Here is a 26,297-nt window from a genome sequence, read left to right as displayed (position 1 = left end):
GGTATGTAGAATGTGCAGCAGTTGGCACCACAACATGCAGTAAAACTATCGGCTTAATCTGTCAAGCAATATGCAGTAAAACTATCGAGTGTAAAAAAAAAAAAAAAAAAAATCTGTTGCAATTAATAAATGTGAAAAGGTATTAGTGAAAGCGAATGATCAAACAAGAAATCCTGCTTTTGCTCCTTCTATTCAAAGCCTCGTATGCCAAGTACTCAGCAGCTTTTTGTGGATCATCTATGTACCGGATGAGACGCACAGCCTCTTGGTCATTCATAACCTGGATAAAAAAGACCAAAATACTCTTTTGACTCTCTTTGTATGCGCATAAGAAATACGTGGGAAATATGGCAGGAGGAGGAAGTGTAAAGAAATGTATAAGAACAGATCGATCACCTCCCATATGCCAGTGCTTGCTAAGATGATAAATTCAGTAGGCGCATCAATTCTTTCAGCACCAACAAGAAGTCCTTTGGATTGCTTATTGCCTGCTATTTTGCCCAAATATTTGCGTACTTGATGCGCAAAAACAGAAACTACTATCACATCTTCTGTTTTCGCTTCAAAAACTGTGTTATCCCATGTAGACTTGTAGTTGGTCTAGAGTAAGACAGACAAAGTAGGAAAGTGTTCCATACCTGAAATGAGTCTGCGAGACCAGTATCTTTTGGCCGATTGCTGGTCCCTGCTGCCTATCTCATGAGCCACGGCAGCTCTGCAGACAACAGCTCTATAGTTTCCCATGGAAGCCGTCACAAGCTCTCCCGTGTTAGTGACCAACACAGATACTGAACCCGCTCTCCATGTCTCATCTGCTTTGTGTGTCTCTCTGATCTCTGCTCTTGCACCAAGGTATGCCTTTCTCATTGTCTCTTCGCTCTTTCTCCTTATCTGTGACTGCAAAGCACAATATGACATTCTAAAGCTAGATGAAAGTACAAATGCCTTGTTGGGTGTGCCGGCTTGTAACACCTCAGTCTCACATTGATTCATTACTAGGTGCGACTGAGTTTTATAAATGATTGAAACCTCTAAATTGGCTAATCATTTTAGAATGATAGCGCTAGCCACAAAGTAAACTTAAAAGAATATATAGAAGCATTATATAAAGTCTTACCTCTTTGGGGTTCCTGTCAAATAAATGGGATTGCATGTACTCGGTAACTCTGTCTCCAACTTGAGCGTTGGAAACTCCAAAAAACCACAACTCAAGCTCTTCAGTTCTCTCTCTGTGTGCCACAACTGAGTCAGCCTCAGGCTCAGCCTCATCTGAACCACTTATAAATGATTGATCCTCGACCACACGATATCCATGTAATAATGCAATCCATGGAGGCATTGAAATCTTCTGCTTTCTTTTCTTGCTCCCGCCATCTCCTATCAGAAAGCTTTTTTGCCTCAATCCCTACACAGCCCAGTAAATGCATGAGTTACTTGTAAAGACCAACTTCTTGACATAAACTACTTCTTTATGTAAAATTCCATCATTCTTGAATCACAAACATGAAGGAAAATCAGTCTTTGTTGCTCGATCGTCTATCCATTGTTCCTTTTCTATCAAACATAAAGAAGAATCAACCAGAACTCATAAACCCATCGGTTTAAATTATCCGATTGACCAAGAACTCCAAGATAAAAGGCTATTCGTTCTTAAAAGAAGAGGAAAAAAAAAAAAAAACCTTGAGCTTGAGATGAAGATCCTTCAGTCTCATGTTCGTCCCTGAAACGTGATTAGAGACGCGCCTGGATGAATGTACGGTAGTTCGATCTAGAAGATAATCACGAGAGAAGGATAATCTTTTCAAAATAGAAAAGAAATGAGAGATGGAGAGGCAGAGAAACTCTCTCTGCAAGTTTGAAGCTTTGCCTTTCTTGCTTGGTAATATAATTAAGCTGGACCTGTTTGTCGTTTGAAGGAAAATAAAAGTGAAAATGTAACGGTCAGTTTTTCTGATTTCTGTTAAGGCAATGCTAGTCCGCCTGTGACTCTTTTTTAACTGTTAACATGAAAAATAACGGTAGTACATCTTGATAAATTAAAATACATAAGAATAGAAGATCTTCGTCTTTCATTCTCCATACTTGGGGAAGGAATAATTTGGCAGTTGGATAGTCGGTTCCTTGTATAATCTTAGTTACTCGGTTAAAGACCCACAAAAGTTCACACATATTTTTAACTTTAACCAAATCATCAAGCGATGGCACCCAAATAAAAATTTGATCCCCGTCTCCATACCTCAGAAAGGCCTCTTCATTACCCAAAAAAAAAAAAAAAATGTATCGTTTATACAAAGCGACACTATTTAGCGCCGTTTACTGTTCAAACGGTGTCAAATCTAAATTAGCGTCGTTTTAATAGTAAACGATGCTAAAATTAGATTCAACGAGTCTAAATTTAAATTTGTTCAAACGACACTAAACTTAAAAATTTTTAGTGTTGTGTTGTTTAAACAGTAAACGACACTAAATTTAAATTTTTTAATGTCGTCTAAACATTAAACAACACTAAATTCAAAAATTTTAGTGTTGTTTATCATTCAAACAATACTAAAATCCTCACTTTTTCTTTTTCTATATATTCCCTCCCCCTTCTTCTTTTCTTCTGCATCCCGGCCCCTTCTTCTTCTTCTTCTTCTTCTTTTTCCTCTCATGACCAACGTACGTACCTTTTTTTTTTCTCTCCCCCAATCATTACCAACGTCCCCTTTTATTACGAAAATGCCCTCAACACCTCAGCTGGACAGTTGGATTCTTTTGTACAGATGGCATTTCTCTTGGTTGCTTACATGGCAATACCTGCGTCCATAAGATGCTCTTGCTTATTTTTGTTAGTATGTTAGATCAAGTTGTATACATTCCTTTCGGTTATTTTCTTTTCCTTGTATAACATTCTTTCCTATATATGGTATGCTTGTAACCTGCTCGATGAAATGATATCAAGAATCATTTTTCTCAATTCTCATACATCAAATCTTTTATTCAAATATTTTACATGGTATTAAAGCAAATCTGATTTTTTTTTTTTTTTTTTTTGCTTTCTCTTGGCTTCCGTCGTTCCTCCTTCATTCTCATGATTTTTTTTTTTTTTTTTTTTTCTTATTCTCTCGTCCTCTCATGACCAACGTACTGCATCTCCCCCATCTTATTTATTTTTCCTTCTTCTTCCTTTCTCTTATTCTCTCCCCCCATCCTGTCCAAGCTCCATAGGACAAGAAACACGGACAAATAGAGAGAGGAGAGAGAGAGAGGGGTAGCCTGAATCGATTTTTTTAAATTAATTTTTGAGATTAATGTCGTTTGTAATAGGGTAGTGTCGTTTCATTATTCAAACGACTCAACACTGTTAATGTCATTTACTGCTCAAATGACACTAACAGGGTAGTGTCGTTTGAATAGTAAAACCACACTGGCCTATTAGTGTTATTTGAGCCCAAATGACTTTAATTTAATTAGTGTTGTTTGAACAGTAAACGATGTTATTTTGGAATCTCGTCATTGTAATTAAACCACGCTAAATGAAAAGTGTCTTTTTTTTTTTTTTGGCTTAAAAACGACACTATTCAAGCGACACTAAACCTTGTTTTTTGCAGTGCAAGGGTAGCTACTAACATCAAATAGAAATTATTCCACCAAGTGGATACATCCAACAATAATTTCTTCAAAGTTAATTGTAATTGCTTTGCAATATCACTAAATTGCCTCAACCTCCCCTTTGATGCCACTAGATATTTAATATCATCCTTACACAATCAACAATTGAAGCAATCTCATGAAGGCCATCTTAAACCATCAAATTAGTAATGTGCGTACAACAACACACGTGAAACAACTTTCCCTTTCCCTCAACAAGCAACGATTTTCTCATATTAAAACATCTTTTAAGACTCTCATTGTCGCATTCTAGAGCTTGAACTTAAAAAGTCTTCATGACCTCATTCGATCCTCCTTCAATCGGCAACTTATGTTCTTCATTTTTCAACAAAGTCTTTAACCGGCATTTTTTAGACATTCTTCAACCCTAAATCTAAACTTACAACTAAACAAGTTTTGACATTGAATTTACGAACACTAAAAACCTGCTTTACAACACTAAACTTTCAACTCTATGCATATGGGGCGTAATAGTATGCAGTGGGCTATATTATAAGAGAATAAGAAAATTCTTGAGTTCACATTGAAGTGTGATTCAAATTAAAAGTACTTTTCGGTCTGAATTTATAATATTTTGAGAAATTTTTTTAATCTAACGTGTTTTTAACTTGGTTAGGAATATTATTTATTGAGCATTTCGCTCATCTTTTATTTATTTTTTCCCCTTAATTTCCAGGTTATGAAGCAGGTGATCTAAGCGGTCTGGATGCATAGTCTAGGTTGGGAGGGATTTCGTATGCATTAATTAATTTTCTTGTGTTTTAAATAAATGCCTTTGGGTAGAAAAAATATATACTTTTATGATACTCCATCAATATTTTTGACCTTAAACTTTCCGCATTAAATTTTCATGGTTTGTATTTTGTTTAATTAAATGTTCTAGGCATCCTAGTAAATTCTTTAGCTCCTATGAGGCTTTCAATTAACAAACCTAACCCTAAAGATTGGGGGGCGTTACATCATGCTCCCTAAAACTCAACTTCGATGTAGTTGTCCATTGTTCTTTTATGATGGGTGTTGCTATATGTTGTGATCATAAAGGTGTGGTGAATTATGCTTGGACCGAAAAATACCCGCATGGTGATCCCTTACTTGACGAAGCTAAAGTAAAGTTATGTTTGGTACGCGGAATGACTACTCTGTTAGAAAAAATAAATCGTTTTTATTAGGAATGGATTATAGTATATGATAAGGATCTCACACTTAAAGTAATCATTCTCATTGCTCATGAGAATGGCTATTTCATTCCACATTTTTCTATTTTTAATAAAATAAAATTAGTTATTTTTCTAATGGAATAACTATTTCGCGTACTAAACGTAACTTTAACTCTTCTGGCTTTTAAAAAAGGGACGGAATTAAATCTTAATAGTATCCTTCTTTAAGATGACTCCCTTTATTCTAATCTCGGGGATTTTAAATAAAGATCTTTCAAGAATTTGGTGGATCGAGCCGATTATCAAAGACATTCTTCTCCTCAAACAAAAGCTTTCCATTTGCTCTATCCTCAAAAATGGAAGCCCTCAGCTTGACTGGTAAAATCAGGTCAAATTATTGTACATATTCGAAGAGAATCCCACATTTGGAAACAAAACCATATATGTTGGAGAAAACATGCACGCCTTTAATACAAAACTAAAACAAAAATTTTGATTTCTTCGTTGTCTTTTCACTGCCACTACATATTGCTTTAGTTTTGTCAAGCAATATGCAGTAAAACTATCCAATGTAAAAAACAAAAATTAAATCTCTGTCGCAATTAAAAAACATGAAAAGATGTTAGTCAAAGCGCATGATCAAACAAGAAATGCTGCTTCTGCTCCTTCTGACTAAAGCCTCCTTTGCCAAGCACTCAGCAGCTTCTTGTGGATCTTCTATGTGCCCGATGAGATGCACAGCCTCTTGGTTATTCATAACCTGGATTAACAAGGCAAAAATTCTCTTTGACTTTCTTTGATTTCTGAAATATAGATGATACAACTGACTACTAGCTGTTTGTGCATCAGTACATCCCACCTTGGTCTGGGGATGCCTGTGATGATATAAGAAATACATGGGAAATATGGCAGGAGGAGGTGGAAGTGTAAAGAAATGTATAATTAGCATCGTACCTCCCATATGCCAGTGCTTGCTAAGATGACAAATTCAGTACTTGAATCAATTCTTTCAGCACCAACAACAAGGTCCGAGCCTTTGGATTGCTTAGTGCCGGCTGCTTTGCCCAAATATTTGCGTACTTGATGCACAAATACAGAAACTATTATCAGTCTGTTTTCTTCAAGAACTCGTTATCTCAGTATATTAATTAAGAGAAATGTTATTTAGTAGATTGTTATACCACTATCATATAGTTGGGATGACGTGGTAGTAGAAATCAATCCTTAATTTTTGTCTTCTTATAAGTTTGTGCTGATTTAAATGCTGATTTTCGTTGACACGACAATCGTATAACAGTCTATTAAATATTATTACTCATTAATAAAATGTAGTTTGTATAGAGAAACACAGACGGAGCATGAATTAAAGTGTTCTTCCATACCCGAAAAGAGTCTGCGAGACCAATATCTTTTGTCTGATTTCTGGTCCCTTTTGCCTATCTCACGAGCCACACCATTTCTGCAGACAACAGCTCTATAGTTTCCCATGGAAGCCGTCACAAGCTTTTCGGTGTTGATGACCAACACAGATACTGAACCCGCTCTACTCGTCTCATCTGCTTTCTGTGTCTCTCTGATCTTTGCTCTTGCACCAAGGTAAGCCTTCCTCATTGTCTCTTTGCTCTTTCTCCTTATGTGAGTCTGCAAAGCACGAGATAATTAACATTCTAAAACAAGAACCTGTGCTTCATAATCTAGACTAGAAAAACATCTCATGTATAAAAATGTTACCTCTTTGGGGTTCCTGTCAAATAAATGGGATCGCACGTACTTGGTAACATCATCTCCAACTTGAGGGTCGAAAACTCCGAAAAACCACGACTCAAGGTCATCAATTTGCTCTCTCTGTACCACAACAGAGTCAGACTCAGGCTCATGATCTGAACCAGTACTGCTAAATGATTGATCCTCAACAACATGATATCCATGTGATACTTGCATCATCCATGAAGGCCTCCTTGAAATCTTCAGCTTTCTTTTCTTGCTCCCCCCATCTCCTATCAGAAAGCGTTTCAACCTGAGTCCCTATACAACCCAGTAAATGGGTTAGCTAAAGAATTGAAAGTTTGTCTTATTATAATAAGACCAACTTCTTGACATTAAGTTTACTTGTATCAGAAAATCTTTGAATTTTTTTTACATTCATTTGATAGGGATATATACAAACTTCTTTATGTAAAAATCCTATGATTCTTCAATCACAAACATTAAGAAAAATCAGTCTTTGTTGCTTGTTATGATCGTAACATTTTCCTTCTCCATGTTTCTCTCTGTCCAGTCTTTTAACTTGAACTGTTTTTTTCTTCTTCTTTTTTCAAGTATATTTATGTGCATCCCCCCGATCCAAAAAATAAAAGGAGAAATATATACATCATATTTGATGAACATATCATAAATATTATATGTCATTATTCTTTGTAACGTACCAATATATTCAGAAATTTCTTGATCTAGCACAAGCACAACGTTAACCTCAAACTATTTACACTTACAAGTCCTATACATCCCAAATATATTAGAATATTTTATCTATTTCAGTTTATCATTCAGCAAGAATACCTTACTTGCTCACATATTCTTAGGGACGGATTTACAGAAGTTCATGATCAAAGATGTTATTTTAGAATTATATCCAACCCCTTTAGATAAACATCATGGCTCGTGCCTGCTTGAATCAACCAGAACTCCAAAACCCACTAGTCTAAATCATCCGATTGACCAAGAATTCCAAGATAAAAGGCTAATGAAATAGTATGCGTTCTTAAAAGAAGAGAAAAAAATAACTGGGAAATTACAGGCCTACCTTGAGCATGAGATGAAGATCCTTCAGTCCCATATCTGTCCTTGAAAAGTGATCAGAGTACCCCTTGACGAATATACTGCAGTTCTAGAAGATAATCACGAGAGAGCGGCAATCCTTGCAGTTTGCAGAATAGAGAATAAACGAGAGATGGAGGCCGACAAAGTCTCCCCTCAAGTTGAATTTTGTTTGGTAAGTTGGAGCTGTTTGAACTTTCAAGTCAAATAAGAAGTCCAAATGGCAGAAAAATAAACACGTAACGGTCAGGTTCTCAGCTTTCTGTTAAGGTAGATATTGCTACAGAGGATAAGAGAAAAACCTGCATTTCTGTTGGGTAGATATATCCACTAAATCTTTTGGGATTGTATTTCGAAATAGAAAGTGTAATTTGAAAATTACTTTTTAAAAAATTACGATTTGAAAACGTAAAAAATTATTTTTTCAAATCACAGGCTGATCGATTCCTTTTGAATTGTTAACGTGGAGGATAAGAGAAAAACATGCATTTGAGTTTGGTAGATATACTGACTAAATCTTTTGGGATTGCGATTTCGTAATTAAAAAATACAATTTTAAACTAAATCGTAAAAACTGAATCGTTTTTCTGTTCTATTTTTTTATGGAACATCCTATGCAATAGAGGAATGCTAGATCATCTTCTGGTGTTCTCTTAGTGTTCTCCTGGAATGGCATAAATGTAATTTTTTTGATTCAAAAATTGCATCTATGCCATCCAAAAGGACATAGATGTAATTAAAAAATTACATCTATGCCATGCCAGGAGAACACTAGGAGAACACCAGAAGATACTCTAGTATTTCTCTATGCAATGAGGAATGCTAGAGCATCTTCTGGTGTTCTCTTAGTGTTCTCCTGGAATGGCATAAATGTAATTTTTTTGATTCAAAAATTGCATCTATGCCATCCAAAAGGACATAGATGTAATTAAAAAATTCATGTAAACGGAAAAATATATTGGTGGTTAAGATTTGCAAAATATTGATAGTCATTGTTGGTCAAAGAATTCAATCCTACAAAAAGAAACCTGTAATTTATTATTTTTATTTTTCTTAGTTGAAAAGTTTCTTGGGTTGTTTTGCTAAAGTAAGAATTCGAGCAATCAAGTTCATAGATAGAGTTTTGGTGAGCTAGGTGAAGAGAATAATTAGAATTGTGGAGTTAGCAAATATTGGTTTATGGCTTTATGGCTTTACAACCTTCAAATTTAAGCCACTGCAGGGGACAGTGGATGCCAAGTTGGTTTTGGGCCATCACTATTAACTTCCCGCGAGTAAAGTGGATGAAATCATTTTAAGGAGTTTAAATTATCCCATTAATTAAGGGAAATGAAATTCAGTAGCATTTTGTTTTCCATGGCATTTTGTGGCACGTGCGAATCTGACTTGAATCTTACGTGAAATTAATAAATTAAAATTGAAAGATTTAATTCATTTAATTAAATAAATTATATTAAAATTAATCTACATATATCTCATCACGAAAAAACAATTTTCTTGAGAGTTTAACTCGTAAAAAGTCGTATCGTATCGTATGCATGACTCCAGAGAAGACTTGTACTTCCAAAGTGGGAATATAGTTTTAGGTCCCTGTCAGAAAAATGCTTTCAACAATATCACAAATTTAATATATATATAAAAATTTGTGATATTGTCGAATATATATATATATATAATAAGTTGACAATATCAGAATTAAATGTTGTAGAAATAGTACATGCTGTTATACCAACTTCCACGCGGGTTTTGACTAAAAAAATAAAAATGAATAATTGGGAATAAAAGAATAATTGTGAATTAATTTGCTTGATGTAATATTAAAGTGAATTAAGAAGTCTTTGAGATATGTCAATAGAATAATTTAGTCAATGTAATCAAATTTCGTTAAAACATTTGATAAATTCTGTTAGGTGCCACATCAGCACTAATAAAAAGATAATATGTATCACTATTAATAAAAAAAAATATAAATATGTTAACTATATAAAACTTAAAAAATTATTTTAAAAAAAAAATGAAAGGGGTGGCTACCGGTCCCTTTGGGGGTGGCCTGCAGGCCAGCCTTAGATAAAGTTGGGGATGGCGCGCGGCCACCCCAAGCCCATGGGGGCCGGGTGGCTGCCAGCCATCACTTCCATTTTTTTTAACATAATTTTTAAGTTTTATATTTTTAATATTTTTTTTAAAAAAAAATTATTAATAGTGACACGTGTCATTTTTTTTTATTGATACTAACATGACGCTTAACGGAATCTATCAAATGTTTTAATAGAATTTGACTTTATTGACTAAATTGTTTTTTGGCATACCCAGAAACTTCTGAATTCAATTTGATACAATAATGAACAATTTGTAAATTATGCCAACTATATAAACTAATTTTGCAATTTTTTTCCCCAATATGCTACATATTATAGTTACATACTATATTACATAATATGCTACATATTATATATTTATACTATAGTTATATATAGCATAAACTTCATTTAATCTCCTAATCTTTCATCGTATTTGCAATCACTTCCTTGAACTTTAAAAAATTTCAATTTAATATATCAAAGTTTAAAAGTTTGTAATGACACCTCACCTTTAAAATTGACTGTTAAATCCTAAAAGAGGTCCCTCACAAGCGTTGTACGTGCTAGTTTTGCCAAATTGTTCATGTTATACCCCTTATCTTTATAAGTATTAAATGCTCTTAACCCCATTGTCTCGATATTTCAACGCAATAAATGCAAATAAAATCAAAACCACATGCGAAGACTTCGACCTTTTCAACTCATTTTTCAAGTCGTTTTGAACACTTGTGACCTTGATGAATCCTAAAATCCTATTCCACTTTGCGATTTGCTGAGAGATTAATATTGATTATGTTAAAGAAGGTATACAATACTTGATGATATCATCGAGGAGGATGAGGCAATTTAGTGATATTGCAAAAAAAAAAAATTGCAGTTGTCTTCAAACAAACTGTTTTTGACTGTTCCCATTCAATGGAATAACATTTACCTAATATTGGCGACTATATTAAAGTTTAGAGAAGTGTTTCCTAAGTTGAAGATAAAGATCTAAGTTTCCATTGGGTGTTGATTGTTGAAGATTGGGTGAAAGTGGAGAATGTGTGTCCGGTCTTAGAGGTGACGAATATAGTATCAAGAAATGACTATTCAACTATTAATTTATTTATTCCCGAGGTATGGAGAATAAAATATGTATTAGTTAATTAAGAAGTCTAAGAATAAGAATGAGTTCATAAAAGCAATGACACTAAGAATGAATCATAAATTTGAGAAGTATTAGGGTGAATGTAATTTGATAATGACGATAGCTATATATAGTACTGTACGTTAGGATCTAAGGTTCGAAATGGTATTGATACGGTTTTGTTTTCCTATAATTGATATGCCACTAGGGATATTGAATTTGTCCTTAAAGTTATGCATGAGTTGTATGATAAGTATGTGAAGGACCATATACAATACAACTGCTGTAGAACAAAGTGAACATGAAAATGCTCATGAAAGTTCTTATAGTAGTTGTTCCGCCGCCAGTGCTGTTGGGACAAGTGTTAAGAGTGGCACATGATATATTGAAACTTCCTATTATTACGGTGGCTTTGGAGTTAACATCCATTGCAGGTGGTTTGGTAATTTAATTGTATTTGTAATTTGTTGTTTACATAAATTTTATTGATGTTGACAACTTGAAAATGTTTAATGTAAAGTGATAATCCCATTGGCAAGAATGTTGTTCTTTATTTTGAACACATGTAGTTTGTAGAATAATTTTCAATAATAAGATTTGGTATTTTTGTTCATTTAGATTTTTATTTTATTAACTTGAATTTTATTTTATTTTATCAATCGAGAATTTTTTTTATTTTTATTTTTTAAAAAAATTTCGAGCTCGAGTTGATTGAATACTCGATATGGGCTCGGCTCGGAAATCCTATCGAGTTCAACCAAGCTCAACCTTGGCAAAAGATTTATCGAGCCGAGTTCAAAAGAGGTTCAAAGCTCAGCTTAAACTTGAACACTCATGTTATTTAGTCAAACTGAGTTCAAAAATGCAAAACTTGGCTCGACTCGGTTTGATTACAACCCTATGCGTCCTTAAAGCAAAACAAAGTATCCTTAAAAAGAGGTAAAATAGTATATTATATGGGTCTCTAAATTGAAAGGCCTTGATGGTATTTCTTTCACAAATTCTTAATTGGAACCGACTACAAAACTAGAACACAAACTGCATGAGTCAACTATTAACCTTTCTTTGATAGGCATATATCATGCTTCAAACATGGACATGGCAATTATATTCAGATTTCAGACGATCATGCAAGAGCTTAGTGAGTGTTGAAGTGACTTGAAATAAGAAGAAATAAGGTAATTATTTTTAGTAATTATTCGGGATAAGGTGTGATATACATCTTCTCCCGGTCTTTTTCTGAAACTCTAACTTTTTAAAATTACTATTAAATCTATAAGGCCATGTAAATCATGCACATAAATCTCACAATTTTAATGATAATTTTGAAAAATATGAAAATTGGAAAAAGACCATGAAAGAAAATGAACCATTTCTCATTCGGGATCGGTTCTTCTTAAGGATTTTATTTTATTTTATTTTTTTAATTTTCTTTAAGTCTTCGTAAGGAACATGGGTCTTATAAAAAGGAATTTGTTGGGTCTTATAAATAGAAATACACATATAATTATTTTTATTTTTTATTTTTTAAAAAATTATTTTGTGTCATTTTCTTTAGGATCCCCGATCCCCAAACCAAAACCTTACCCAAAAAAAAGCAAAAAAAAAAACGTAAAAAAGCAAAAAAAAAGCTGGAAGTAAAAAAAAATCATGTCCTAAAACCTCTCTAAAACCCCTTAATTGTCTGCCTCACTCTCTCTCTCTACTTCCACAAGGTCCAAAGAACTATGGCGCTCTCTCGTCTCCTTCTTCCAAAACCAGGCCTTCGGCTTCATTTGCGCAAGATAGGTAAAACCTACTCCTTGAGAACTGTTATCGTACATAAGGTTTGTGTTTTTAAGAGAAACATTTTCTGGGTTTTTGCTAATTGTAATGTCATTTCAGGGCTTCCGCAATCATCAAAAAGATGGTGTTCTTCTTCTTCTTCGCCTTTATCAAGTGGAGGGACAGAGCAGTCATCGCATCCAAAGGAGGCGGCGGGGGAGCAGAGGGCAGTGGCTATGGAACCGGACGTGAAGAAGTGAGGTCTTTTAGAAACCCAGAAACTCTAATTTTTTATATCGTAGGCTTCAATTTTGTTTTATGTTTTTGTTGTTTGTTGAGGTTTAAGTTTTGCTAATAATGGGATTTGATAAGGAGTGTTGCAGAAAGATTTTAATGGGTAGGTAACGAAATGATAGAAATTATGAGGGCAAAGAAAGGCCGATTGAGGAGCTCATTATTATTATTTTTATTTTTTTTTGTTCTCGTTCCTAGCTCCATTAGTGATTAGCTTTAATGATTTTCCTGTTCTTTTTAAACGCTTCTCTTCTATACTCTTTGTGTTCTTAACTACGCATTGCGTTTTTTTAATAATATTACTCTTACTTAAAAAAAAAAAAAAAAAAAAAGATTTTAATGGGTATTTTAATACTGGTACAAATTTTAAGAAAATTGCTGTTTTCTCTTGGAGTTCATGTTTTTTTCTGTGAGTTTAATGGTTAAATAGATGCACCTTCGGTGTATTGGCCCAGGGAAATCTAGAACCACTTTGAATTCCCATGTTTAACCCAAAAGAGGAAGTCAGGTATTGACAATAACGATCAGATAAAATCATAAACATGTGAAATTTGGTTATTTTTATTGGGGCTTGAATCTGTAAATCTTCGGTCCTTTAACGTACAAGACTGCGATAAATGCTCAAATTTTGAAGTCAAATGTACTTTTGTTTTTAATGGCTTTGGAGTTCGTTCATGTTATGAGCCTAGATACCAGGTGGATTTATTAGGCTCATAACAGTTCACCAGCAGAATCCAAACCAAGGGGCTTTAATGATGAGTCGAGACTGGAAGAAAAGAGATATCAGAAGTTTCTGTTTTAGTTTTTTTATGGGATTATGAAATTACTAAGAAAAGAGATGAAGAGAAATTTTCTCCATAAGAACAAAACAAACTCAAACATCAATTCAGATGAAAACCAGAAAACAAGCAAATCAGTGGGGAGGGGAGGGTGGGGGAGGTTCCTTCCAAGGGAATCTTTCAAAGTTGAAGCACCCTTCTTAAACAAAGAACTGGCTTTCATATGTGCCTACCCCAAAGATTTTTTTAGCCCACAAGTACATGGCGTCAAATTGCTTTTCATTATCTTCTCAACCTTTTGGATCTTTTGAGTTTTAAACTTTAGTCATTTATTTTTTATTACTTTTTCACTTTATTTTAGGGTTGCTTTGTATTGTCCTGTTTCCTAGAGTTGCATTTCCATTTTCGCCTTTCACTAAATTTTATATACTAAAAAGATTTTACCTGACCAAGGAGACAGATATCTTAATTATGTCTTAAGCAAATAAGCAGAAGTTCAAAAATGTCCTCTTTCTACCTAGTGATTCATTTTGCTACATTCCTTCTATCTACCTCCATCAAGAGTTCCGAATGACTCTTTCCCCTATCCTCCTAACTTCCTTTATGCCAAAGTGTATAATAGTAACATACCTTTAATTGGGCTCTATTGACCTTATTTCTACAAACATCTCAAGCGGTAGAAAAAGGCCCATAAAACATCAAGATAACAATGAAGGCAATGTGATAAGAAGAGTTCTTTACTAATTGACGTCTTGAAAAATAAGAAACTCACAATATGCACCCTTTTGTTCATATGCTTAAGCAATTTTACGAGCTTCTTTTTCCTATAAAGGGAGTACCACCATTTTTTTTTTCCAGTTTTTTAGGCCAATGAAATGGATTTTATCTTTGATAACACTGTATTTATGGTCCTATCAGCCTTATGAGATAAAGCAAATAAATTGCCTATGCATGGGTGGAAGCTAATTCTTTTGCTTTTCTAGATGAATGGATACTGATGAATGGAGTGCGTGGAGATAATCACCATTTATGTTCTGGTTGCAAGTGGAAAATGTTATAATACATGCTCTAACTAAATGTGGAACTTTCAATTTATTGAAATTCCAAGAATTTACTGCGAAGTCCCAGGTCCCAAAGTAGTAGGTTTAGGGCTTAAATGCGGGTGTAGCTTATTATTCAATACCTTGTGTCTGTAACTGTTGGTTCAATGCGAAGTTTGCTGGCTTCTTAATTCTTAGAAACAACTTACAAGGTGATCTATATGATTTCTTGGTTGAATCATTGGATGCATTTGCCAAGCTTTTGTTTGTTAGGGTTTATGCCTTAAAGTCCAATTACTTTGTATGACATTTTAGTTTGATTAAATAAAGTTGTTTATTTGCTGATTTATTTCAAGAACATTGGGGATATTATTATTTACATGTATGTATCTATTGATTATTATTTATCATATGCATGTAAGTCCATAAGTTATATTGAATATGATTTAAAGTGTGTTCATGAGAATATCACACAAAAGATCTTAAACCATACATCTTGTAACTTAAAAACTTATAATTCATAGTCAGTAATGGAATTAGGCATTCTAGTTGATAAGATTATAATATATCAATCATGATGATCTATCTTGATCATGTGAAGTAGAGACTTCTGATTGATATGTTGGTGCGGATACAATGCACTAAACGAACCACGTGAGTTGTTATTCTTTTATAACTGCTGTCAAAAGAACAACTTGAACTCACAACTACTTATAGCATTGACTTTCAATAATGAGAGGAATGTAAACTCAAATATGAAGTGGATGTCACTTTGATACATTTAGAAGTGAGATTTTTCATGGTCAAAATCTCAGTGTGTTGGATGATCACATGTAGCATTGTGGAAACACTACTCCTTAAGATGGAATCCCTAATCTTTTGATTTAATCAAAGTGATATGAAATATCCCATTGACATAAATTTAATGGAATTGATTATTCTTAATCTCGGGCTTGAGTGTTTTAGTAAGAGTTACTAAAACTATCTGTACAATGTGAAATGAGATTTCACAAGTACAAAAATAATCAAAGGATTAAATTGGATACTCAAGGATCAAGAGGTAGTGAATTAAAATGATAGTTATTTTATGACTTTAATTCGACTACGGACTATTTCATGGAAGGGTCAAATGAAAAATATAAGATGATGAGCTAGAGCCTTGGTTCGCTTGCCCTGGCTCTAGATGTTGTCCGTGACAGTTCTTCGCAGCAAGCTTCTCCAGGTCAGGCGAAAGTTCTCCAACTCGGGAACTTTCCTGGTGTTTCCTCAGGGGTGGTAGAGTAGGGTGATTGGCTTCGTCTCTCGCTTCTCGTGATGTTGAAGTTTGGGGCGCCTATCTATTCTTCGAAGTCTAAGTCGGTGATGTGGTATTCCTGAAAGCGAAAGGATGCGCACTTGAATAAGTCTTTGATAGCTGAGTCTTTGGTGTTGATCACCGCCTCCTTTGGAGTCCGTGGCAGTTAGGGAGCCTCCGGTCAGCTTTTGTCAGCGTAGGTTCCTTCTTTCGCTCAGCCATTCTTCCCCGCCTCTTGAGGTGGGAGAATCTTCGAGGGGAGGTGTTTCTGAAGAGGCTGTAGGTTCTTCCGGGGCAAGTTTCGACGCTATGTTGTGCCTCCAAGCCATAGGGATCTCCTTTGAGGGAAACGTAAAGGGTTTTTTTGGATGTCATGGCTCAAGTGGTTGAGAGACAGAGTCTTGAGGTCCCAGTCTTTACTCCTAAGTTTAAAGGAAATAGAGAAATACCTAACCTTGAGTCCAATATCAATTATGATGCTAGGAGTCTTGGTTCTACTCGGGGCGAAAGCAAGAGGGCTCTTGTTGTGAAGTAATGTTGGGGTGTTTGGGTTTTCTGTTGGGGTTGGGTCTTTGTGGGTGTTTTTTCTTCTTGTTTCTCTTGTATTTTTTGTCTTTTCTGTTTTTGTGTCCTTTTTTATACTCCCTGTATGTTCAGGGGCACCTACATCTTTTATAAAATTTCTATGCTTACTTATCAAAAAAAAAAAAAAAAAAACAAATACTATAGTGCAATAACAATTATTTAGTGGACTTGATTGTAATTAATAGTAACCTAGGACAAGCTATGAGATGACATGTGTTCTAAGCCTATTGGAGCTAGTTTTAGTTTTTCCTCTACCACGCCCCCCCCCCCCCCCCCCCCCCCCCCACCCCAAAAAAAAAAAAAAAAAACCTAATTATTTGACCTAATGACAGAAGCACACTAACCCTAGTGGCCGTATATATTGGGGGCTAGGGTTTTCTTAATCCTATTTCCATTAGGTTACATGTGCCTGTAAATAGGGAGCTTGTGTAGGCATTCGATGCACACAGTCTTTAGAGCCTACACTTGTGGTCTTTTAATCAGATATTGGGGAGAAGGTTTAGAGGTCTCTATCCATGTTTTGTTAGAAAGAGCAATAGAAACAAGTCAGTTGTTTCTTGGCTGAATACCCTATGTGAGTACGCTTCTCTTGTTTTTTCTTTGTTATGCATGATTCCATGCCATGCTCTCTTGATGCTTTTTCCTGTATTCTTATGCTGTGTTTTATAACATATAATTCCAACACTGTTGACAACCAAAGAAGTTAGTAAAGGGTTTGATGATGAGGTACCTCAAGGTTGCTTAGCTTGTGTCTCTAATTATTTACTTGCGAGTACACAAGCTCTTGATTGGTCAGCTGCTTACATAGTGATTAATAGTCTGTTTGTCACCATCGGCAGCATTGTCAAAAGCACTAGGCTTCATTTGAGCACAAAAACCTTATGGAGTGAGTCTAGTTGGACACAGCAAAGTGCAAGTGCGCACCAGATTGAAGTAAAACAGACATTTTTGAAATACAAACTCATTTGGTTCTTTGGATCTACTAGATAAGCATAGTACCATGCGAGATCTTTATTTTTCAGACCATCTTGCCTTATAAATTAAGTTGTTAAATAATGATTAGTACAATATTTAACTGCAAACTAATTAGTACAATTAAATTGCTAAACTACTAAACAATTTAAAGAAAAAACCGAATCAATGCTCTACTTTTTGGGTGAGACAAAGAGGAAATAAAATTAATGCACTGTTTTAAATTGCATGTCATTTTGTTTTCGGTGTTTTCTTCTTCTGGACTTTGTTTACCATATCTAGATATGTAAAGGAAGATACTTGTGTATAGTGTATTAAATGAAAGAATAGTTTTGGTATAACTAATCAATAGTAAATTATAATTGGTTTTAAATCTAATCATTATTTTAATTGAACCGCATATTTTTTTCATAAAAATTAAAAAAGTTCCCTTTTAAGTGATTGGTGCTTCATGAAAAAGTGTGTTTTTTGTGTTTTGCGTGTGCTTAACTACATGCATTTAGCTTTAGGGGTAACGCGCGCTTGTCTTTTGGCACTTTGTGCTTTAAATGCACTTGGGCACACTTTCAAACCACACTGATTATCAGTAAATTGAAAAGAAAAACATAATGGTTTTTTTTTTTTTTTTGGTATCAAATGCCACAAACAGTGTGGGATGGAAGTATGGCGGTTAGGGGGCAGATGAGGCAGCTTGTCCTTTATCTAGGACCAGGTGCTTTGAGGTTAAATCTTAGATCTTGCTTGGAAAGGACCTGGGACTATTTATGCTCTATGGAAACAGATCTTGCAGCCGCTAGTTCCTCCTGAAGTATTTTCTTCTGTCTGGATAACAATGTTGCAAAAGATATTAACTATTGACAACCTTGTGTGCATTGGCATTATGTTATGGATGTGTGTGTTTTGTGTAAAACTGATGCAATATTTAAATCACATATTTGCGCATTTCGAAGTTGCTTGGGGCTTTGGTGTTCTATTTTTGTTCTTTTTGGAGCAAATTGATGTTCTATCTAGAACATTTTTCCTGTGGAACTTGCAATCTGGTTGGATTTTTCTTGAAGAGAATACACGTAGTTTTCAAGAGTTGTCCCTTTATATTTGTTATGGCATAATAACTGTACTTTTGACTCAACTGAATCCTAAATCGGAAATATAAAGAGCTATCTTTTACGCACATTCTGTGCTTCGATGATGGAATCATGTCTCATGTGATGGATGACTTCCTAGATTCTATGGATTCTTTACATGCTTATTCTCATTGTCTTTTTCCTTCTTTCTTTCTTGCCTAGTTTTGTCCTCACTATCCTCTCTTGTAAACCTCTTACATACATGGTTGGTACCCCCTGGCTTTTTTCCCAAAAAAAAAAATATATATATATATATATATATATATATATATATATATTAATAAGAAAAACATATTTGGTATATCAAGGTAAAATTATAACAATTTGCTTCGTTTTGTTTTTCCTGCTAGGCAACAATTTGTTTCAATTCACTGGTGTTCCCTTTTTAATTTTTGGTGATAACACTAGATCTTTTATTCATCCATGTACCACTTTGGGGGGATTTCAACAGGATATGGAGTCTATGAAACATGGACATGCTGCAGGGTGGAATCTGCAAGTGTCTGAAATGGTCGGACACTATATGCACCTGACATGTCTCAGATATGTATTCTTACGCATCCAAATAGAAGTTATTAATTTTGGGTAGACATGGATCGGATATGGCTTGAAAACACCTGGACCTGGCCCAGACACAGACACATCAAACACAGATTTGTCACTTCATGTGTGTACTTTTACAATATAGGGGTTCTTTGAAACAAATAAACGCCTTCTTTAAAACAGGGATTCTTCTAGTGATTAAAATGGTATAGAATTTTTAAGGAAGAAGTATATGTCATAAAATATATAGTTATTTATTCCCCTGTCCCTGCCATGTGTGTCTTACACTCTTAGTTAGAATTTTGCCATTTCTGATGTCTATGTTGTTTTGTTTCTATCTGCCCATGCCTGTGCTTCATAGCGTGCAATATTATGACCATTGCAAACAGGGAAGAAACATGGGGTTTTTTATTGTTGTAAAGGAACACATGATACAGACAATTTCAGTTCATTGCTATCGTGTGAGACTGAAGGAAATGGAGCATGAGATATCTTTGTCTATCCTAGCTTACAAAAACTTTATGCATGTGAATTGACAAATACTACATCGCCTCCATGGATTTCTGCTATTATATTTGAGTTTCTATCTGGTCCGCTACACTATTCTTTGCTTTATTAGTGTCATGAAAAAACAAACTCCATGAGACAATCCAAATCTCAGTCATGCCTAAAGGTGGCAGGACCCCTTGCTCAAGTTGGCAAGTGATGCGGGTTCAGGGTTCAAATATACTAGGAGCTTTTGGCTGGAGTGGTCGATTAACCATTTTGTGCACCCGTCTTTGCATGACTATAGTTGCTGCTTTATGGAGGCCCTGCCAAGTATGTTGGTTACAACTTGCGACCCTGTGATTCCCAGTTAAACAATCAACCAGTGACAAGTGGCATTACCTAATATTGCGAACTGTTGAAAGATGAATTGTAATATACCTAATATTTTTTGAAATTTCCAGCAGCTAGTTCCGTTGCTTAAATCAGTTTACTTAAGCTGGTGTCTTTATTTAGTGTGCATGTGGCCGCATATTTATGTTTCTGTACTGTTTTAATATGAAATCCCACTGATGGTCGTGCAAAATTGTTACTGCTGTAACAGGAAACATAATTAATTTAATTGATGTGTTTTCATTTGTTTGGGAGAGAGTTCTTGAAGATAACTTGAACGAAACCAACATGCAATAGAGTACTTTGTCCCTAACTGACCCATCTATCCTATATATCTCTTTGAGACTCTCTTTCTTCTGTGACAATCCCTGTCTTTTTAAGCTTGAAAAAGAAATAGCTACATACCTCTTTCTATTTGCTTTTCTTTATAATAAATTGCTTTAGAGAACAGAAGTTGATATACACATCATGTATGCCACTTGTTTATGTGTGTGATACGTTCAGAATTTTAGGGCTTACGTGGCAGCACACGTGGCAGTACCGAACCCCCAAGACAGCAGAGAATAAGGAGTATAATCTCCATATATTATTTCCTTAAGTGTTTTAGCTAAATAAGGAATATATTTTCCATTCTTAGTTTATTTTCCTGCAATGTGTTATGACAGCTAGACCTAATGGTTAAGTCTTATGACCTAGCCGTCATCTATTTAAGTGTAATCCTACTCAATGAATAAACATGTTGAATATTATGAAAACCTAGACCTTTGTGGTTGTTTTGGAGATCAAGGCTCTCTCGAAGTAGCCATTGGAGATCACGGCTCTCTCGAAGTAGCCCATATCCCTTTTATTTTGTTCATTTTTATTATTTGATTGCATCAGTGTGAGCTTGGATCTTGGGTGGTTTGGGGAGGCAAAGGGCTTCATTTGGCTGCATGTTTGATGTGTTTGTGCGTTCTTATCTCTACCAACAATTGTGTTATTTAAAGTCTTTCTCTTGAAATCCTTAAATGTACAGAAATATGGAAATGCATCCAGGGCTCTTACCAAAAGCAGCACAACTTAGAAACAAAGTTGGGGCATCATGGAAAGCTATGAAAGGCATTTTTACTAACTTAGGGGTAAAGATGCTGCAGAATCAAATCACCAGCGAAACATCAGATTCTGCCGCTGATAGGCCGGCATGTGAGGCTACCAGACCACAGAACAGTCTACATAATACTGAATTTGGTGAGCCCGAAAGTAAACTTCAGACATCTGAAACTATAGTAGATTCTAACAGTAGCAAGGGGAGTATTTCAACAAGTGTAGAATCCCATTTCATTGGAGAAAGCTCTTTCAGGGATGTGGCTGATGCAACAGCTTCTGAGCCTAACAATACAAGTAGTTGGCCAACAAGAACTGAGCTTGGGGACCCTGAAAGTATAGTTAGATCATCAGGAGCCATAATATATTCTCTCAGTACTGAGAAAAAAATTCCGACAAGTGGGCTATCACATATGGAGGGTGAAATTGCTTGTGAAGATTTGGTGAAACTGACAGCTCCTGAGGTTAGTAAGGTGCATATTAGTCCAAATAATTTTAAATTCAGTAAGACAGGAAGTGCAGTTCAATCACCAGAAGCATTTACAGATTCTCAAGTTTATAAGCAAAAATATTTTGCAAGTGCATCTTCCAATAAAATGAGGCAAAACTCTTCAGAGGATCAAGCGGAAGCTGAGCTTGAAAATGGGCGCAGGCTGCTTGATGGACTATCCGGCATGGTTGGGGACAAAATTCAAAACACAGAGGCTGAGTACCTAACTTCCTCCCATCGGTTACCAGGTGAAGCATCTAGAACATTGCAAACAAATGGTGCAGATGGAGTAACTTTTGGAGATAGAAGTCATCAGCATGACAAGAAAGCTGCCACTTTTGTTCGAATACCAGATGTTAACTCTGATTTGGGTGAAGTTGCTACATCTAATGGTGTCCCAGAGGACAGATGCTTATCACACTTGTTTATAAAGATGATGAACGGCCAATCAGCAGGAGAAATGCCTTGTAAACAGAGCAATTCTTTAACACCCAATGCATTTTCAGAATATTCAGATGAAACATTATGCAAAGATGGACCAACAGGTTTTGATATTAAAGGTCTAATTGACTGCATCAAGGAGCTGCCTAGAGAACGATCAGCTGTTAAATCTCATGACAGTTCTATCTGCAATAATACTAAGCAAGTCCGAGATAGAGGCTTAGTTAAAAGAACAGAGCCTGGGGTTAATCTGCAAGATTGCAATGCTAAAAGTAGACTAGCTTTGTTGAAAAGCCATGTTATGGGCAAGGAAAGTAAAAAGTTGAATGAGGCTGAAGTGCCAAGTATGGATATTCCCTTCACGACACATAGTGAGTTGTGTGAGGATGAGCAGGATAGCAGTGTGGATTTTGCAGCCTCTAATGACACAGCATCAAATCCAATTCCACAGGTTCCTATTCTAGCCAACACAGAAGACCTAGATAACATCCCAGCTACAGACTCAACAAAAGAAAGATCCATAGAGAACAAAGTATTGGTTAGATTTTTGTTGACGAAACTGGATAACACTTATATTATGTCTGCATTTAAGGATTGTGGGTCCATTGTGAAGATACAAAAACTTCCCTCTGTTAAAGGGAGCATCTTCATAGATGCCTACGTGCATTTTACGGTTAGTGCTAATTACTAAGCATCATACTTCGAAGCCTTTCTGCTTTTTCGATTTCTCAGTTAGGGGCCATCCTATTCATGTTCATAGTGCGAAAAGATAATTCATGAAGGAGAAGGTTTGTTGTTCCATCCTATAGATGGTAATTGACAAGCTTGTACCTGGTCCATCTGTCAACCAAACATGCCATAAGTTTGTGATCGGGAGAAAATGTGCATTAAATTATATAAGCATTCATTTTAATATAATTATCTAAACTACCATCTGGTTTTGTTGCAGACAAGGAAAGCATTGCAGAAAGCTCTCAAGAAAACTGATCTGATGATACATAATGCAGATGTGATTGTGGAATCAACTTCTATTACATCATTTATTTACTCATCAAAAAAAAGAATTCCCATTCCTGAGCTAATTGGTGATCCCGATGTTCCTGCTGGATTAGTTAAGAATCCCACCAGAACAGCGACAATTAAACAATTGGCTCATAATATTAGCTCATGTCAGCTGCAAGAAGCTCTCGCTTTCTGCAAAAGTGGCATATCCAACTTTTCCTTGGGTTCCTCAAGTTCTGTTGCTTACGTAGAATTTGAGGTTAGGCTTCTGTCACTTTTGCTGCTGGTCTAAATATGTCATAAATTAGAAAGTGTGTTCTTAGATTCTATAACTTAGGGTGTGGTTGGCATTGGCTTCCACTTAAAACAACATTTTTTTTATGAATAATAATAATTTTATATATAAAAATAAAAATAAAAAATAAAAAATTCCTCTTACATGAAGAGTATACAAGAGAAGTAAGAAAACCAAAGAACTAGCTGCTATTACAATCTAAAAAACAAATCAAATCTACCATATTCCTTGAAGGAAAGTTAGGAACATAAACAATGGTCAAATTAAAACAACATTATTATCTAATTTTTTGTATAATGCTTACATAAATCTGAACTATACTGATATTTTCTCATGAATGTGTTTGATAAACGTTTTTTTTGGCTGTTGTAGCTAAATATGGCCTAATAGTTAGATGAAGAATGCTGACCTGAATAGCGTACAAATCCCAGTCTATAGGTTGGCTACCACTCTACCCCTAACCAATTTTGAAGCTAAACAATATATTTATGTAGCCTGAGAGTCAGAGTTGGAAGGTGCAAATTGGATCCATAGCTTCACCTATTTGTTCTTCTTTTTTTTTTTCATTGGTTTATATATACACACACACACCTCAAACACAACATTTGTGTGTGTATTTTATTTTTCCAGCTTAATCCTGACTACGTACCTTCATCTTTAAGTTTGTGGGAAAGACCTCTGTTTTGGCCATCATAGCTTCTAGAGGCGCCATTAAATCCAGAATTCTGCTCCAGTAGAATTTCCTTCCAACACAACCACAATCCGAAGTTGTCTTCTCATGCATGTCAAGATCTTTTTTTTTTTTCTTCTTTTTTTTAATTATTTATTTATTTATATGTAATACTCCAAGGAAAGGGGAAATGGGAGATTCAAACTAGTGACCTCTACTTTATGAGGCGTAGTCCTTAGCCGATTAAACTATTCCTTGGGGTTGCATGTCAAGATCTTTATATGCTTTAAGTGCCTCTTTGCAGACAGAAGATGCCAAAGAGAGAGCAATTGCAGAACATTCCATACAAGTGTCAGGGAGGCAGCTATTGATCTTTAGAATTGATGCACCAAGGACGACAGTAGTACGCATTTCGAACATCAACAGCAGAGAACCGACGATCAGGACCATATGCAATCCTTATGGGGAGGTCAAGAATATATTAAGGAGACGTAAGGACATTGTTGATGTGCACTTCAAGCTCTGTGAATGGCCTAACATGTTACGCATTCTCAATTGGTAATTTTGGCGAAACTTTCAATAAATCCTTATGAACGCTGTCATCAAAATGTTCTTATCATGATTTTTTTTTTATCTTATGCTAGTTTGAATGGAATGGTAGTAGATGACCACCGATGGGTTGCTCAGCCTGCTCCTGTATTTCCACCGGAAGTCCTCCAGGTCCTGTGGAGTCAGCCAGAGGAAAGAAAACATGTCATTGCTACTATTCGCAGTTTACTGCTTAACCTTGGAGGTCCTATAGATATGATTGAAGTCACTAATCTTACAGCCAGATATTATGGTGGACTGACTGATTAATCGTTGCAAATTTTGATATAGTAAAGGTTGGCTATCAATTTTGCGGGGACAAAAATTCCTCTTCATTAGAATTTTTCCTCGCTAATTGAGATTTAGATATAGCAGATTAACTCTGACCCCTCATAGTTGCTTTAGCAAATCATGTTTGTAAAGGTGCACAAAGTATTGTATTGGAACGACTATGGCAATTGAGAGATCAACTGATTTTGGCATACGTCCCCTTGTCTTGAGAGAGAAAGGGTCCAAGTTGGACGAAGGCAGGAAAAAGGGAAAAGAACACGGTCAAAAATTTGGGTAAATGTTTAAGTTCGATTCGTTTAATTTATAATTTGTTCAAACTTTATTCATTTGAACTCGAGTTTGTTCACGATCTACTTAATTAATTTATTCATTACAGATGTAAAGTAAATGTTATGATTATTTAATATTATTTCTTTTTATTATTGTTTACATTTTATTACGTAATTTTTTTTTTTTTTGGAACGGTTATTTAAGTTAATTAAACAATATAATATTGAGTCTATATGTTTGTCATATGGTACGCATATACATTCATTATACATGCAAAGCCACTCATATATGCATATCTATATAAAGACTCATAATTATTGGTTTTCGTTACAAAGGCGAAAATATTAAAAAATTGTACCAGTTAATCCGAGTTCAACTCATTTAACAAACGAGCCTGAAAATTTGTTCAAGCTTTGAATCGATCCTGAGCCAAGCTAACTCAAGCTAAGCCGAATGTATGGGTTATACGGTAGGTCCCAATTGAGCTTAATTTGCTTATTCAAAGATAAGAGAAAACGATATAGTTATTTCATTCTTGTACATCTCGTGTAAACACCAAGAGAGACAGGCTTATTCAACAAACATAATAGGCTAATAGATGTTAAGTTAAGCTAGCTCTCCACCTGGGTGAAGCATGGGAAATCGTTGTTTCGGAAGGAAAAAAAAAAAAGAGAAATAAAAAGAATCTGAATATGAGAATAAATATGAATAATATTGAAAATAAAATAAAGACGGGGTTTGCAAAATAATTTTAATTGTCTTGAATAAAAAATGTAAGAACTACTTTATTTAGATCTCCAAGCAAAGAAACCGAAAACTAGAGTCGTTCAAAGATTGACGTAGGTGGAAACAGGAAATTAAGAAATGAAGATTTCAAGCATGGCGCGTCAAAAGTAGAATTGTATAAGCTACCGAATAGGATGACACGTACGGGCCAAAGCTAGGCCTAAGAATAACAAATGACACAAGTTGAAGGATGTTGAGCACAAGTTCTCAGCTTCATCATAACACAAATGAAGACGCAAAAGACTGCTGCTATTGGCCGATGAACAATTAATGCG

At 35.2% G+C, this 26,297-nt stretch overlaps 3 protein-coding genes across 4 annotated transcripts; 1 reads left to right on the top strand and 2 right to left on the bottom strand.

Moving 5' to 3' along the window:
- Positions 1-142: 142 nt before the first annotated feature.
- Positions 143-1,712, bottom strand: LOC133872905 (putative protein phosphatase 2C-like protein 44). The gene is made up of 5 exons (XM_062310597.1): positions 1,680-1,712; positions 1,118-1,405; positions 639-897; positions 397-488; positions 143-280 (listed from the first exon to the last, which is right to left on the bottom strand). Exons 1-5 carry the CDS (start codon positions 1,710-1,712, stop codon positions 143-145), a joined length of 810 nt encoding a protein of 269 aa, XP_062166581.1.
- Positions 1,713-5,243: 3,531 nt separating this feature from the next.
- Positions 5,244-7,853, bottom strand: LOC133858589 (putative protein phosphatase 2C-like protein 44). The gene is made up of 5 exons (XM_062294067.1): positions 7,612-7,853; positions 6,540-6,833; positions 6,191-6,449; positions 5,763-5,887; positions 5,244-5,568 (listed from the first exon to the last, which is right to left on the bottom strand). Exons 1-5 carry the CDS (start codon positions 7,642-7,644, stop codon positions 5,431-5,433), a joined length of 849 nt encoding a protein of 282 aa, XP_062150051.1. The 5' UTR covers positions 7,645-7,853; the 3' UTR covers positions 5,244-5,430.
- Positions 7,854-12,478: 4,625 nt separating this feature from the next.
- LOC133873664 (uncharacterized) lies at positions 12,479-25,157 on the top strand. 2 transcript variants are annotated; one of them, XM_062311405.1, is made up of 6 exons: positions 12,479-12,620; positions 12,717-12,852; positions 21,122-22,793; positions 23,070-23,381; positions 24,392-24,645; positions 24,732-25,157. In XM_062311405.1, the coding sequence occupies exons 1-6, from the start codon at positions 12,560-12,562 to the stop codon at positions 24,943-24,945; spliced, it is 2,649 nt and encodes an 882-aa protein (XP_062167389.1). In that variant the 5' UTR covers positions 12,479-12,559; the 3' UTR covers positions 24,946-25,157. The 2 variants fall into 2 exon arrangements, with proteins under 2 accessions (XP_062167389.1, XP_062167398.1); XM_062311414.1 differs by having other exon boundaries at positions 24,749-24,879.
- The last annotated feature ends 1,140 nt before the right edge of the window (positions 25,158-26,297 follow it).

Source organism: Alnus glutinosa, chromosome 1 (assembly GCF_958979055.1).
Source record: "Alnus glutinosa chromosome 1, dhAlnGlut1.1, whole genome shotgun sequence".
Lineage (NCBI taxonomy): Eukaryota > Viridiplantae > Streptophyta > Magnoliopsida > Fagales > Betulaceae > Alnus > Alnus glutinosa.
Note: the sequence above shows the minus strand (reverse complement) of the source record. Positions and strands in the feature narration are given on the sequence as shown.

Coding starts and splice junctions, on each gene's coding strand:
- LOC133873664 (XM_062311405.1), top strand. CDS start 12,560: ATGGCGCTCTCTCGTCTCCTTCTTCCAAAACCAGGCCTTCGGCTTCAT. Junction 12,621..12,716: donor GCTTCATTTGCGCAAGATAG/GTAAAACCTACT, acceptor ATGTCATTTCAG/GGCTTCCGCAATCATCAAAA. Junction 24,646..24,731: donor ATGTTACGCATTCTCAATTG/GTAATTTTGGCG, acceptor ATCTTATGCTAG/TTTGAATGGAATGGTAGTAG.
- LOC133858589 (XM_062294067.1), bottom strand. CDS start 7,644: ATGGGACTGAAGGATCTTCATCTCATGCTCAAG. Junction 6,834..7,611: donor ATCTTCATCTCATGCTCAAG/GTAGGCCTGTAA, acceptor TGGGTTGTATAG/GGACTCAGGTTGAAACGCTT. Junction 5,569..5,762: donor CAAGCACTGGCATATGGGAG/GTACGATGCTAA, acceptor TTGTTAATCCAG/GTTATGAATAACCAAGAGGC.
- LOC133872905 (XM_062310597.1), bottom strand. CDS start 1,712: ATGAGACTGAAGGATCTTCATCTCAAGCTCAAG. Junction 1,406..1,679: donor ATCTTCATCTCAAGCTCAAG/GTTTTTTTTTTT, acceptor TGGGCTGTGTAG/GGATTGAGGCAAAAAAGCTT. Junction 898..1,117: donor TTGACAGGAACCCCAAAGAG/GTAAGACTTTAT, acceptor TGTGCTTTGCAG/TCACAGATAAGGAGAAAGAG.